This window comes from Formica exsecta, unplaced genomic scaffold (genome assembly GCF_003651465.1).
Source record: "Formica exsecta isolate Colony F162 unplaced genomic scaffold, ASM365146v1 scaffold36, whole genome shotgun sequence".
Classification (NCBI taxonomy): domain Eukaryota; kingdom Metazoa; phylum Arthropoda; class Insecta; order Hymenoptera; family Formicidae; genus Formica; species Formica exsecta.
Genome location: NW_021850847.1, coordinates 469,965 through 486,767, shown reverse-complemented (window position 1 = coordinate 486,767; position 16,803 = coordinate 469,965). Strand labels below are relative to the sequence as shown.

Here is a 16,803-nt window from a genome sequence, read left to right as displayed (position 1 = left end):
ATATATATGTATGTATGTATAAACGCAACTTTAACAATAATATAACAAATGTGAATTAACGCGCGTTCGCATTACCGTGAAACGAGAAAGAAGGGCGGTGGGTAAACGGCCGAAATCCGCTCCTAAATTCTGCCTATATTCACCCTGTGAAAAAGAAAGAGAGGTGATATCACGCATAATTGCGTTAAATTACGGACATCCAAATTATCGGCATCGCTTAACGCGCGATCTCGCGCAATTTGTTGAATTTTGCGAGCACACTTTTTATGGCAGCGTTTTTCACGCTTTTCCGATCGTGTTAATATAATGATTTTGAACACGTCGGTACATTTAATATAAAAAATTTTAATAATACTATTTTTCTTCTCCATGTATATTCTAATTCGTACAAGAGTTGAAAGGCACGATTTCTGGCCGTTGTAGAGCATGCGTAAAAATCATTTACGAAATAAAAAGTATTTGGATCGTTTTGACGTCGATTATACGTCAAAACACTCGCAGTCTATTCCACGGTAGATGTATCCGGCTTTGCTTTACGCTCATTCCTGCAACTTTAATTCCATGCCGGAAGTCTTGGCTTTCTCTGAGAGCACCGCTAAGGAGTGCTCTGCAAATAGCGAATTGAACAAACATCTCATTTTCTTATCCTCTTTGCACGTCTCGAGTATTATAATCGTTTTGTAATGAACGTGTCTGTTCTCGATTTATTTGAACCCCCCCCCCCTCCACCCCCAGAGAAAAGTATATTTAGATGAAATAAATTTATTGTGGATCGATTTAATTTAATAATTGTTTAATTTTATATATTTTTTATCTTATATCTTATTATCATAATACCATGTTTATATATATATGATATAATGAAACGTCTATAAGAAATATATAAAAATAAAATTTTATAAGCTCTATTATAAAATTAAACTTGTTAAATTTAATCTAAATTAAATTATACTTAAAAAATTAATAATACATGATAAAAAAGATAAATATAAAAGTAGTTTAAAAATGACACTTGATTTAACTGTACACACATTTAAGATTATAATTATATTATATCTCTTAGATCGCGAATGTTGTTTTACGCGCTTAAAGTTTAAAATATAAAGTTATCATAGTAGTATAATTTAAAGTTTTATCTCTTTGGTGTGAAAATTATACTAAAGACTTTACGTCGAATTTTTTTGCGCGCAACTTTGGAAATCTTTATTCGCAGAAAATTGCTGCATTTGTGGCGGAGGAAAGTCGCCGAGTCGACCTTTACGCGATTACATGGATGAAAATTCTTGGAGAAAGCACGAAGAAATCTGTTTTCGCTATCTCCTCTCCCTCCCTTTACCAACTTTCCATTCAGTCGCGAAGGGGAGCCGCGAAAATTCGTAGCTCACAATGTTAGCGCAGGGCGAAATGAAAACGCGACAGCGAAATTGCCAATATCGTCACCCCGGATTTTCCTCGCTCCGCTCCTTTCCCGACCGCTTTCTCCCGAGCCAGGTTTCTCCCCCTTCCGATGAGACGATGAAAAGAGATGGAAGAGATCCCGCTCGATCCTTTCCTTCTTGTCGGTAAATTCGCCGGCAAATTCGCCGGAATTGGCGACAACGAGCGGGACAGAAATTTCTAAATATATACTTGTACTATGCATACATTTCAGGATATTTCTTATATTATATACTTTGCGAACAAAGATTCGATCTTTTCAGTTAATTTATTAACTGAATTAATTTTATATATTTTTATTCTATATTTTATTATTATAAAGTTTGTTTATGATTTACATTTAACGTTACAATTTCTTTTAGATGGCGAGCGTTTACGCTTCTTTCAAGAAAATTCTTCTCGCTTTTAATGATACATAAATTTTGCTCGAAACTGTTACTCTATATGTTTTATTTTTTTCCGACCACAATATAATCCGTGGTCCCTCGTGTATAGTCAGGATCTCGGTAGCGCGACTCTGCGTATGGTCAGCCGCAGCTGGCAGTGGACGTGCCACGTGTCGGTCGGACTCTCACGAAAGCGAATGAGGGTGAGGAAATACAAAGAAGGACGGATAGATAGACACCACAGCATATATTGCATATATGGAATTGTTTCGTGAAAAAGTGAGGAAAATAATTTAACGAAAATTAATTAAAAATATAATCGTTTAAAAACAGTATGAATTAATTAAAGCAAAATTTTTATAATTGCATGAATACGTTTGTGATGAATATAAATTTTCTCGATAAGATTGTTTATATATATTATAATATAAATAAGCATACGGAATGTGAAAGGTGCTTTTGTCCTTGGGAAAACAGCGTAGCGATGGATAATTTTGGATTTTTTTTATACTTTACTCTCGACGAACTTGAAAGGATTTCCGTCAGCAGGAGCATAATCGTTTACAGCTTGCGACCGCTTCTACGACTTATTACGCATTCCATATGCTTACTCGTGTTATAATTTTACATTAATGAGAATGAGAGTTTAAACGAGAGAGAACCGAAATGTCTGTAATTAATTGGAGTGCGCAATATAACTGACTTTATTGCTTCTAATTATCTGCATTATTAAACGCATTTTGCTCTTCTCTAACAATAAGTATCATTATTCCATATCGCATTTAAAGCTATATAAAGCTAATACAATCCGCGCGCAGTATAATTTATAGGAACGTTGTGTGTATTGGACGTTTTATCGCATACAATGCGCGTTAAAAGGAAAGTTTACATTTGAAATAACTAATTTTATACAAAATCATACTTTGATAAATTTGTTAATAATTTGTATAAAAAGTAGTTTACGCAGTGCGTGTGTACATGTGTGTGTAACTTTTAGATTATTAATTTGCATAATTATTTCCTCACTTTATACATACAATTTTACTTTACACAATATGAGTGCATGTTATTTCCTGAATTTTCCGAATAATATCCAGCGCGTATCTCTCTCTCTCTCTCTCTCTCTCTATGCTCGGACGATAGGAAGGATTGGAACGAGTGAAACTCGCGAGTAGATAGAGATAGAGCGCGACAGTCAGTGGAAACGGAGGACAGAGGACAGAGGACAGAGGACAGAGGACAGAGGACAGAGGACGGAGGACGGAGGACGGAGGACGGAGGGCGGACGGCGGACGGGCGCGTCAAAAGCAGAGCGCGTCTACGCACTGCGAAGCGTGCAGAGCGAGCGGTCGGAGAGGGTGAGAGAGAAATGCACGAGCCGTGAAGGATATCGGACTGTTCCTTGCAGCTGGCACGTTTCACCGGTCCTCTTCGAAAGAGAAAGAGAGAGAGGTACTCGGTCTCGAGTACCGGGAAACGCGCTATCTCCCACTTAATTGCGTCTGGTCGCACGATATAACGAATAGCCCAGACTGTCCCCGCGTGTGATAAGGAATTGTAATTCTTGCCCTTCTCCCGCCTCTGCACTAGTCGCGCAAACGGGCTCGTTTGTTCCACGTTGCAATTATTGTTGCATTTGATTATTGGGCCGGATTCTATGCGCCCAATCCGCCGCCAATCTGTTTGTTGTCGGAAACACACGCGTCGCGGAATGAAGAGAGGCGGGCGGTTGAAGCCATGGTGGGTACAGCAGGCTGCAGGATGGAAGAATTGGCGAGCAACGAGTGCTGTCGAGTGCTGCTCGACTCGACCATCTCTCTCTCTCTCTCTCCCTCCCTCATGGCTCACTCTGCGATTTATAATTCCATGTATTGCCCTATATACTATCTAATGTAAGTTTGCAACATTTTCCTTACTTCTTTTTTTTCATTTACTTTTTGTTGCCGCAATTTTCGTACATGTATTTTTTCTAAATCTTTTCAAGAGCTTCTTCTATCTTTAAAAATATTCAAATTTGAGCACGTTTCGCTACTGCTCGAAACAAGTACAGTTCCCGTGCGAATTCTGTCCCTTTTTCTCTCTCTTTCCGCTATCTCTCTAATGTTCCTCTTTGGGATCCACCGCGTGTCGCCTACGAGCGCTATTCGGGCCGGCACGTGGGTTTTTATAGAGCGATGAACGTGTACTGCACGTAGACGCGCGCCAGCTTACTCTTCGTCGTCGTCGTCGTTGCCGTTGCGGTCGTCGTCCTCTGAATCGTCGTCCGGCTTCCCCGTAACATGGTTTTGCGGAAAATGGCCACTTTGCCGCAGACGCGCTCGCAGTTACACCCGACAAAGTTACGACGCTCCGAAATTCCGAGTCTGAAACTCGAATCGTTAGCGCTTCGAGCATCTCGAAGCTGCTCCTTCTCCTTCCTCTCCGCTTCTCTTTCTTTTTCGTCATTGGACCGAATTTTATTTCCGTCTCGAAAAAAAAAAATACGTGTCTGTGTAGTCGTTATTAAAAGTCGTCATCTTATTAAGTATTCAAAGTGGAAAGGGGCTAAAAAATGTTGAATTGAAGAAAGAGAAAGAGAGAAGAGGGATATTTTTTTCCTCGTATAATTTTTTAAAGTACATGTAGAGCGCGGCGAAAGGGTTGAAATCCGATCTCTCCACCATAAATCACCGGGGCGCAATCTCGCTGTAGTGTCGAACGGCAGCCTCGTTGAAAGAACGTGACATGACGGTCCTAATGAAAGCAGCAATTAAGTAGGTAGAACGCGCGATCGACCAAGTTCCCGTCCCTTTCGCGAGCGTGAGCGCAAGCGGGCAAATTACGCGACGATGGCAATTAATAAAGCCCCGTAATGGCGTTCGCGGTTGTATCGCGCGGTCTTCCTTCCTCTTCCCCTCCCCTCAATGCAATCTCATGGTCGTTAATCATTTTAACGAGTGCTTTTGTTAACGCCCCGTCGCGCGATAAGAGAGCGTTAGAAAGGATCGCGCGAATCGGAAATATAGTATAGAGTATCACGGGTATATCGCGTTATCGTGTGTACAAGTTTGTATTTTGTAAAAGTTGCGGCAGATTCTTATCGTTTCTTGTATGAGAGTGATTTATAAGGATGGAATCTTTGACCCATGATTTTTCATGCATCGATAATCAATCGCGCGTGTTTCTTATTCTCCAATAATTTTGAAACGCTTTGAATATTAACGGGGAGGCAAAGTTTGCTTCGATCGCTCTACTCGCGCGAAAGGAGAAGGGATGACGAATGGCTCGTTACGATCTTAACAACTTGTAACAAGTTACGTAATAACAATACTCGCGCGAAACTCGTACAACGTGGCTCTCTCCTCCGCAAGAAGAATAATAATGATATATTTCTACAAGAGACTCTTGTAATAACGTAGCAAATTCTTTATCGCAACTCGTATAATAACGCGATATACCGTCTGGATAGTTTGCGTTCTTAATAATTTGTGCAAAACGGAATGGGGTGAACGTGATTCGCTCTCTTCTTATATTTATTATAATTAATAAAATAACCGTTACGCATTTCACGCGATACATTCGTGCGCAAAACTTGTTACAAGTTGTAACAGCTTCCGCATGAATGAAATATATTATGCATGGTGTCTCGAAATTGATGAGCGCGTAAAAAACATCGTTTTCGAATAAATTTAATAACGATAATGAGCAATTCAATTAAAAAGTGCGGAATTAATATAGATGCCAAAATGAATGTACACATTTTGAATTTGTCTTGTCGAACAACTTTGACATTTGACAGGGATTCAACACGTTCAACAAATCTATAAAACCCTCAAGTTTAAATAAATATGGAAAACTATTTGGTAAATCTAGAATCTAATTCGCAACTTGTCCGCGATAAATCTCATATCTGTGTTTTGAAAAAATTATTTGTCGTCGACGAATATTTAAGAGAAGATTATGCTTTCCTATATACATAGATTTTCGACTTGCGTATTGTAGTCTGCGTGGCAAAAAATTTATTTACATTTCTTCGCACAATGAATGTCATGTACGATTCAGTCGAGAAAGAAAAGAGAGAGAGAGGGAGAGAGAGAAAATTTCTCAATACATATTCGTTACTCGAAATTTGCAAAATTATGCCGGAAGAAGTTAAAGCCTTTCCTTTGGGAGAACAAGAGTCTCGGTCTCGAGCTGTAATGAAAACCGGAAGTGTCTTTGCCACCCTTCGTAAATGCGTGCCGAGTGTGCATCCGGTGTGCGAGTGTTCTCTCCGCGGCGCGTTTCATTACGCGAGATTGCACCGTGTTTCGTAAGCCCGGCGCGAAGATGCGAGCTAGCTAGCATCAGGGCGCTCGTATCAGCGCATTTGAAATGGAAATGCAACCAAAGATTTCCCTCCCCTCTATCCCGCTTTATATCTACGCGATGCAGTTGCGACCCGGGCAAACTGGCAAACTGGCAAACTGGAGAGGAGTGGGTCGGGATCTCGGGACCTCGGGACCACGGGACCCCTTTTGTTTCGCAACTCCGTGCTGACGATGAGACTCGCCGACGCGCACTTTTTCCGCTTTACGTTTAAAATGCGACTTAAAAATGCAAATGGTACTTTAAAGCTCGAGAATTTTAAAAGACTCTTGGGAGAGACTTGGAAGATTTTAACACTTTCCACCTCCTTTTCTCTTGGAACTTTAGTTTTTATTTTATTTTCCGAAATCATTTCGGACGAATTTCTAAAATTTTGAATTCTAAATAAATTGTAAAAATCCTTCAAATCCTTAAAGATGCGCATCCTTAGTAATACTATATTATACTCTTATGCGCGCACAAGTACGGATTGATGTTATTATTCAGGCAAGTTGTAACACACGTGTCGTCTGTATTTAAAATCGTACCTTTCGCAAATTCGTAGCGGTTAATATCGAGTCTCGACTCGCGAAAAGTTCTAGTCTCACAGCTTCGCGATGGCCGAAATAAATTGCACTTGCCTAATTGGAAAGACGAAGAATGATGGGACTTGTTGCGTAAATACCGTCGTCGCGAGCGACGGATGCTGCGCTGCAACGGGATATTTATCTTGTAATGGTGCACGCGATATCTCGGTGGCGTTATTAAATTGTTTCGTATTTGCATGACGGTGCCAAGCCGAGCTGAAGACCTAACGACGGGAGTTACGAGCTCGCTTAAAGCGAGGAACGGAAAGACGCGGAAACTGGGAGAAGGGCGGGGAACGAAGGGAAGAAACGAGACGCGTAATAAAAGGATGTCATTTAATTTAGCGATTCGCCGGATTCGCCCGGATTCACCACTTTGCCCTCCCGCCTCTCTCTCTCTCTCTCTCTCTCTCTCTCTCTCTCTCTCCCTAGACGCATTTATTCGAAGCCGAGAGGCCAATTACGACTGTTTTCGCTCGTTCCCGTGAAAGCCCGACGTCTTTATTCATTCCGGATAGACGCGAGTCCTTTGTGCCTCAAATAGGGGGTCTTTGGATTCGCGATAGCACAACCTATATGTTGAATATTTAAGTAGTCGTGTTCAATTTTACGTTTTATTTTTCTAGCGTACGATTTGTGCGCGAGATTAATATTTAGCGATTGATATCACAGATTATCACGATTCTCTTAAAGTCGATAGGTTAATAAGTAAATATATATATTTATATTTAATGTGTATAAATTTAATTTTTTATACAACTCTTTATATAGTACATAGTACAATATATATGTATGTATGATATGTATGTATGCGTCGGTGTACGTATGAGTGTACTTAAAAATTTTAAATTTTCATGTTTTACAACTTTAAATCTACGACAATTTGTAATCTTGAAACTTTAAATATTTGAAATTTTCAATATGTACAACTCTCAATTTGGATCTCTCGAATCGTTACAATGTACATCTTTCGTATTACGGATTCTTACGAAACTTTGAGTCTTTATCAAACTGGCCATTGTCGGAATTCGGCGCTAGGTTTCAAGTATTGAGGGACGTAATTACGCGCGCCGGGAGCAAATTTCTATTCGCGAAACGGTCGTGTCATTTCCGCCGTGGTGCGAACCTCGCGTTTTAATCGGACTTAGTTTAATTCGCACTGCGAAACGAGTGTGCGCTGCCAATAATATTCCAATTGCATTTGATTTCGCTTTAAAGCGGTGTCGAAGATTGATGTTTGCACGATGGAAATCAGCCAGACTTTTCTACCTATCTATCTACCTACCTAAAAAATGGTGTAATTAAAAAAAACTCTTATTATAAAAAAAAATGTATAAGTCAAGAGAATAGTCAGACTTTTTTACATTTCAGCAAAAAACTTGCGGTTCACTCGTCCTGCTTAATCCTCTTGTAAAGATTCTTTCAACCTTTGGAGATGCTCACGAGGAAACGACTATTCACGCGAGAATATTCGGGACGACGTACACGTCTCCGCACTTTGACGATCGATCGATCTTATAACCCGACCCGCTATCGTCTTGTTCTTTTCTGGAAAAAGATTTATTTGCTTCGGATACGAAACCTTCCAGTGAAAATTCCTCGCCGACAGAATTTCGCAAATTTCGAAAATTGCAATAATACGATTGCGTGTTTTTGATTATGGGTTTTGCATTTTTTCGCCATTATTTCTTTAATACAATATTTTTTAAATATTTCAAAATCTAATCTTGTTTGCGATCTCAAGTAGAATAAAACTTTACATGAGAATTTTAAAGAATACAGAAAATATGAAAAAAAAGAGAGAGAGAGAGAAAAAATGACATGCGATATATTTTAAAAATTGATGACATCAGCGGGACTTTTTCTAATGTCGGAGAAAAGTTGAACATTTTTTGCGGATATAAAGTTTCAAGTATTAAATTCCAAACATACATAGTTTTAATAAACATTGTTTCGCACTCGTAACTTTAATTAAAAACTATGTTGGATTGAAAAATCCACACTCTGATCCTTGCGAATAAACACGAGATGGTTTTCGGAGATGAAACTCGGGAGGGTTCGCGAAGCGTTAAGGATTTGCGAAACGTAACAGCGACGAGGCACGCGCTGCCTTGGAAGCACGCGAGAACGTATAAAGCGAAATAAAATAAAGTGTAAGCGAGCTTTACTCGGGGGAGTGCGATTCTACTTTAGATTAAATTCCGAAGCGCGACTCACCTTCTTACCACCGCTCTCTACCCTCTCTTTCCTCTCTTCGTCACCACCATACCACGCTTCTATCTCGTTTCGGAAAGTAAGCTTTTCTCGCTGCTGCCGCTGCCGCTGCGCCGCGGACGTTTTTATCAGCGAGCGGATGGTTTCGCTTGTAATCCGCGATATACCGTCCCCATTCCTCTCTCCTTTCTCCCGAGGGATCTTTCAGCGACGAGAAAAAGGAGATCGTTTGTTTATTCGAGGCGCTGAATGCAACTAAAAAGTCTGTGAGAAACGAAAAAATAAACTAGCGTGGCAAAGTTACTTCGATCGAAATTTGCAATCTCTAATTTACAAAGAGATAAAAATTGTTGTAATTTTATAAAAAGAATTGTACGTGTATATATGTTTCTTTCGATTTTCAGGAGTAGGGCGGTGAGGGGGCGAGGGGGATATATACATATTTATATTTTAAGAATTGATGAGATCAAATTCGGGTAGCGTTCATCTCCGACATACTTGGTATCATCTCCAGAATAACGAAACAGGAAAATGTAGAAGAGAGGGAGAACCGGCACGCGTCTCCTTCATCTCTCTTCTTGACAGCTCTATCTTGCGAATATCCCCCCGAATCCACCTTGTGTCTCGCTCTCTTCTTCCCCACCCTTTAGCCGACTCCCTTGACACGAGTCGTTACTCTTTTCGAATACCGAAACCACCCCGTGGCTCGATTTCACTGACTTCAAGACAGTCGCTGCCATCTTGCAACATATTTTGCGTGTCCTTTGACGCTCATCCGATCAAAGGACGTGATCTGATCCCTCCTGCTTCTGGAGAAAAAAAAAAGTATTACGAGAATCGAAAAGATTACGCGAAACCACGATAATTCAAACGAGCAATCTAATTTGAACATTAATCGAAAATAGTGCTAATAATTTGCTATCTGGATCTTTGAAATTGTGCGGATACAATAGAATTTTTAATCCGGACTGTAATAAAAGTTTGAATATTTAGAGATTGTGTTGAATAAAAATTCTCTATAAATAAATTAAAAGTTCTCTATAAATAAATTATAAAGAAATAACAGGAAATATATATGTATACGTATTTCCTAACATTTTTAAAATAATTTATTTATTGAAGAGACTTTAATATTTTGACGAAACAAAATTGTTTAGTTAAAATCATTTATCCGACATAAAATTCTGTTATCATAATTAATCTTTTTTCAGCGATTTTATGAATTCGGAGACAATTTAGATTCTCTTATTAGCCTGATTTCTTTCTTTTTCTAATTTTCGATTTTGTATTTGACAGTTATTTCTTTCTTGATTCTTTTTATATTCGTCTTGTCACGAAATACTTTATATATTCCTACTCGTATCCCCGGCGTGCTTTGGAAAAATAACTGGGAAATAATTGGAGGTGTCAGCGGTACGCGCAAAAAATTAAGACAAATTGGAGTACGCTCGGTTTAGCCAGGAGTGGTTGCATCCCCTCTGCCTTAACTGATTCGAGCATCTCGTTCTACAGAGTTTAACGAGAGGAGACGGAAGAGAGAGAGAGAGAGAAGGGATGGAACCCCCGAGGCGGAAGGAAGGGATTCCGGATGGGGTTAGGCTGGGACAACATTCTGACCCGGCCCAGCAAGAAAGGCCAAGACAAACAGTTTTCAGCTGGCTCGGCCGTCTCGAACTAATTAACGTGGGATTTGGCCGTCGCGTGATCGAATTACATTACCGGCGGATTATTACCGGTTAAGGGACATTGCGTTAGATAATTTTGATGAGAATTCGATGGTCGAAACGGATAACGATTCGAAGTTACAAGAAATTAATTAAAGATTCGAATAATCTGCAATAAAGTAAAATATTAATGTGTCTCGAGATCTTAAAAGATTCAAAGATGAAAAAATATAAATTTTTTCCAAAAATATATATTTTTTTAATTCTTTAGTTTCTTAAGAATAATCCCTCTCTCGATTCTCTTTTCAAGTTATTTCTTTCGCTGTTGAAGAATCTTTATTTAAATTCTTTTTTTCTTAACTTTTGAATCTTTAAATATTTTACCAATGTCTCACGTCGACAGAATTGATTTTGCAACGCTGCATTCTTTTTACAATATTTTGCCATTTTGCAGCAATAATGTCGTATCATGTGAACGTAAGCGGACGAGGAAATTATGGCGCACTTTCGAATAGGCGAAATTTATTGCCTGCATATATGCCTGCGTATAGACGGCCATAAGCGTGTTACGATCGCACAAAGTATTTCAGAAACTAGTTTTACCGCAAACGACGTTCGGATCCAATTTTTCTAAATCAAATGAATATTACCGCCAAACGTTTCGAGATATTCGAAAATTCATGATATATATATATATACGAATCGCAAAGAATTTTCTTCATTTATTCACCAAACAAGGTGCGTCACAGTTGATTTATACAATATTTTAAAGCTTACGAGCAATTGTGCGATAATGGATTTTAACATCGAGGGATTGATAATTTATAAATATACTCTTCAATTGATTATGCAATTATTTTTTAATGAATGTCAACATTTAATGCTAAAAAATAAAATATTGCAAAGTAATTGTCGCAGTTGTTCATCGAATCTCCACGGAAAAGTTAAAACGAAATTTGCTTCGACACTTTGAGTTTCCGTAACTTTGATTCAATCGGCGCATCGAGATCGGGATCGGAATGATAAATTATCGAATCGTGCCGTTTTGCAGGAATAAGCGGATTTGCATAAATTGACGCAAATTACAAATAACGTACAACTACGTTCTATTTGTGGAATCGAGACGCGTGGATATAATAAGAATCCATTATCGTTTCAACTTTTTACGCGTTAATGATGCTATCGTTAATTAACAACATACGCGCCATACGATAATCCTGTTCGATTTAATCCGCTTTATAATCGTACATGGGACATGCACTAAACATCGGTCGCGATTGTTGTTATTTCGAAAATTTATTGACCGCAAGGTGGAAAGCGTCCTTTAGTCGCGTATGCGATTAATAACAAATACTGTTTAACGCAGTTTGATAAACAAACTGGCCGTAAAATGCCGAACAGAGGCGGCAATTTTAAGCGGCGTGATTCAATCGCCGCCTAAAATAATCGAAAGTTAATTAATTTCATTATCTCGGTTACGTCCTCGTTTCGATTAATTAGTTGCTCCATGCCGATAATACCGCGAATAATAATAAAGTTTTATCAGAGCAGAAATCGCGAAAGTATAGCTGCGTCAAAAATCAAACATTCTTCCACCTTGTCCACCTTAGTCGTCTATTATTTATTATTTGCTTCTGGTTATTTGAATCTGATTACTTTAGATTTATTAATAGTTGAAATAATTGAGTAATCGTCATCGAGTTACATTATTTAATTAAATAAATCCATACATTTTGTGATAATGTAATAAATTTAAATAATTGGTGGACTTGGAAACTTGGAAAATCATACACATATACGTATCAAACATTCTTTCTCGTGAAAGATATTTTATCAGCTTGTTTCGAGAAATATATTGTTATATTTTTGTAGCGAGCGACAGAAGATTTTCGAGTTTGCGAACGTCGAATTTCTAGGACGTATTCGCAAATCGGCCGTAAATATCGCGTTCAATTGTGAATCCGACTCGGTAACCCCGACGAATCGAAATGGAAAACCTGTGTTTACTTTCCGTTGATTCAATATTAGCGTCCGCAACTCCGAAACGAACCCCTGCAAAATCGTACATTCCGTTTGACTCGGCGATCGAAGGTACCTCTCCGACGCCGACGTTTTGTACGCTGCTTATTACACTCTCTCAGTCTCTAACGTCTCAGTCTCTTTTTCTCAAGTTTTAATATAAAAAAAAAAAAATATACATATATATTATTGAACGTTTTTGCCTTATTTTCTTATAGAAGAATCATTTTACCTTTTCAATCACGAGATACTCTATATTGTACAACAAGCGACTAATATTTTTTTAATAAACCGGTTGATAATATAACCAACTGGCAGATTTTAATGACATGGTACAGGAATATTTGGAAAATTTTCCCCTTTTACTCCGAAGGAATATTTAAAAGCGACCGAGAAGGGCGACGTCTAAAGGCGTCTACGTTCTGAAAAGACTTTTGCACATTCGCATGTACTTACATGTACATATACGTGCTTCGCACGAGAGGAAGCTTCGCAGCTTCCGCAGTATTCCAAGCATCGCTGGCTCCCGTTTACACTTGTAAGGCGAGGCTTCCCATTGTGTAACTAGAGAGAAATTTCGCACACGAGTCCCGTTTCGCCCTATCATAGCCGGTTGGATGCATTAACGTTGAGAGAGCGGTGAAAGGGGCTCGGTCTCCCCCTACACGTCGTAGGTCGTTTCGTATCGAACGGTTGTAAATGGTTCGCCTTAATGCGATCGCGTTACATGACGAGAGAACTCGTTGAGACATTCTTCGGTTACTATCTAAGATGCATATCGTATTATCTTACTATCTTCGATTACTAGCTTCCTACTTTATCAAAATCCGTCTAGTCGAATGCCAATATGTGATAACAATGTGTACGATATAACGGGTATTGAATAAATTTCTGATATTTTTATTTTCAAAATCGAGATGAATCAATATTTAGAAAACGATGGAATATTTGCCTCGCAATATTTTTGCAAACTCTATTTATTAATTTCTAACAGTTATAATTTTTTAATCAAAACTCTCTCTCTCTCTCTCTCTCTCTCTCCCCCTCTCTCCTGGTACAATAATTCTGAAAAAAAACAGGGATGCCCTTTTCTCGTTTTATAGCCATTTCATACAAACTTTTATCTCGTATAATAATTTAGCGGAAACAAAAAATACTTGCTTGGCAATTGTCTTTTTCTAGTAGTAAATTTGCGTATTTATTTCTTTGCTTTTCTTCGTGAGAAGCGTGTAAAGTCTCGAGTTACCTCATCGCGATATTTGAATATCATCTAACCGTGTTTCTATCGCGACATCCGTTGTTTGGTATCTCGTATCGCAGGGGGTTGGGGGAGATGGGTATACGGCGAGATGTAACGAGGCGTAACTAGGCTTGCGGGGCTTTAAGCTCTCCCCTTCCCTATAAGCGTGCGGCTTCGGCTAATGCTCGTCGTATAGAGGTTTAAGCAGGAACAACGGATCCACGGTAGGCGCGGAAAATCCGCCGAGGGGGTAGTCGATAACCGAGAGGTAAAGGTGAAGTCACGCGGAAAAGCCTCCGACAGTTTGGACGCGATATTTCCGTACGGAATTGCGCGCGTCTACTTTTTTTTTTCTTTTTATTACGCGAAAACATGTCGACGATATACATATATGATATTTCGTAGAAATTAGAGCACGGATGGATCCTTGGCCGGAAATGTAAAAATAGCGTCTGTAAATTGTTTGTAAATTCTTTTTTACAGACCATCACACTTGTGGACGATATTTACGAATCCATGAATTGGAGCCGTGGAATCCGTGCCGTATCCGAAAAATGCTATACATTTCAAGATTGATCGAGAGTTGGAGAAAAGAGATTTTCCGCTGTTCGCGAAATCTATGAAAAATTGTCGAAGATGTGCGGCGCGTTTAAAATCCGACACGGATCCGACATTTATATAGCGCGGATCCTTGCGGATGCGTAAGCTTTTCCGCGGCGGTATTTTCTTCCGGGGCTACCCTATATACATATGTATATATCCAGACTAGTAGGTATAAACGGAGCTTTTGCCCGGGCTCTCGGGCACGGAGTTTCTCGCGTGGCGGAGGATTACGATATTGTACGGTTGTGAAATACGACAGAGGACGTTGCTGAGGTGCGCCTCTTATCTACCGTTGTCTACTACTATCTCTTAGCCTTTCATTTAAGAAGCGTGTAATAGCTGTCGTTGCAGCTGCACGTGACCCCGTCCTTCGTTTCCGTTCGCCGGAGGCAAGGAGGAAAAGATGGAGGAAATTTTACCTCGCCAAGATACTAAAATTCCACCGGACACCACTGGCTATCAAAAATTTATGCTCTTTGAGATCATCGGGTTTTAAACAAATGCGAAATTCAGAATAGGAAGATTGGTGGGAAATCGATAAAATCTCTGGAACGGATAAACTTCCCTCCAGGACTATTATATCCGTGAAATTTATTATCGTTAGATGTGTAATAAAGTACGATATTCGTGACTTTTGTGAATTCGCCTGAAAAAGCCCTGAACATTTTTTACGTACAAAAGACTTTAATATACATCTGCGTAAGAAATGTGTGTTTTAATTACAGATTATAGATATTAATTAAAATAAAGTTAAAAATTAATTTAATATATGAAATATTTAAAGTTATAAAAAATTGATTGTAGTTGCGACAAAATCTATCTCTTTGAAACTCGCGAGTTGGGATACGAGTTTATTTGTCGGATATTTGAAGGAACGCGCGAAAAACGCATAAAAATGCGGCATTTTCGCGCTTTTCGCGGAACTCGCGAACAACGGTACGCACACGTAACGTTCAAATGACTAATACATCTGCCAAAGGTATATATCCGAGATATCGGGTTCTCGCTCGATAAAATGTAAAATTCGCGGCACACGCGGATAGTAAAAATTGCGCAGCGCGCGGATATCGCGCTTCGTAGAGTAGAGGAGAAATATACGAGATATAGCGGTAGCTCGACGTTGGTATCCACCGTCACGTGCGTTATCGCGTGGGCGATATTTGTCGCGCGTGACCTAGGAGCCGTAGCCGCCGCCCGTGGCCCGTGCCGATATCTTTTCACGCTACATCAAGGCAGGCTCTTTCCGTAACGGCGGAAATCGTGCAAACGTAAGGAAAATTCATACGCGTTAAAAAAAAAACGATATATTTCCTCTTTCATCTATACGAGAAAGGAGGCGATGTAAAAATACGAGAGGGAAAAATTATTCAACATGTATTTATATATACATAGTATCTCTTGATATGCAATTTCTTTTATTATTTTACAAGTGTTTGTTTTCATCGATCTTTGTTCAAGTTTATGCCAACATAGAATCCACATCTCGTTTGCAGGAAAAACAAAAGGAATAGAGATCCATTTGAGCGGTGGATTGAAAGAGGGGGGGAGAGGGTGGCGGGAAACGGGAAACGGGAAACGTTTCCATGGGAAAAGTTTCCCCTCTCCGTGGTAACTTTGTTTTTCGTTGCGAGCTTTCCGCGAGCTTTCGGTAGGAAAGTCACTCGAGCCGGGCGACCACAGGCATCGTAACGCGCCGCTTTAAGCTATCATGGTTCTCGCCCCGCTTACCCTTGTTCTCCACTTTTGCCCCTACCCTCCGCTCTATGCTGGATTAAAGTATCGGCGACGCCAAACCGCGTCTGAATAATTCAGGACTAAAGTTCTGGTCGTTCGAACCCGCGAGAGGAGTCCTACGAGAACGATCGGGGTCTGATCGAGGCCTGCTTTTTACGTTGCAGGTTTCGCGCTGATGAGAATCGTCGAGGTATACAAGGAAATCCAGGATCAGGAGATGAACATTGTAAGTATATATTAATAGTTTGATACAATAGGAAAGATATGTTTTTTTTTTTTAAGAATGAGACATTTTTTAAAGACTGACGATTTAAAAATTATTTTTTTTTTTAGTTTCTTTTCTTTAATTGACTCTAGTCAATTCTCGTAAAATTTTCTATTATAAATATAGAATTTATTGTTTGATATATATATTTAAAGTTTTGTTAAAAAATGTGCCTATAACGAGAAAAATTTTCTTCTTACTCTATTTTTGTTTTAATAACATCTCTCTAGTGACGCCGAATATTAAGATTTTAATATAAACAATCTCTTATTACAACATAGTAATGTAAGTAATATCTTTATTTATCGCGATTTTTTTTTTTTTTTTT

At 39.2% G+C, this 16,803-nt stretch overlaps 1 protein-coding gene across 3 annotated transcripts in view; it reads left to right on the top strand.

Annotated features, from left to right (window-relative positions):
- LOC115238773 (zinc finger CCCH domain-containing protein 13) overlaps positions 1-16,803 on the top strand; it is an 85,068-nt gene that overhangs the window by 51,987 nt on the left and 16,278 nt on the right. For all 3 annotated transcript variants that reach the window (XM_029812837.1, XM_029812838.1, XM_029812836.1), the window contains exon 5: positions 16,375-16,436. In XM_029812837.1, coding sequence (XP_029668697.1) covers positions 16,375-16,436 — 62 coding nt within the window. The remainder of the gene's footprint in view (positions 1-16,374; positions 16,437-16,803) is intronic.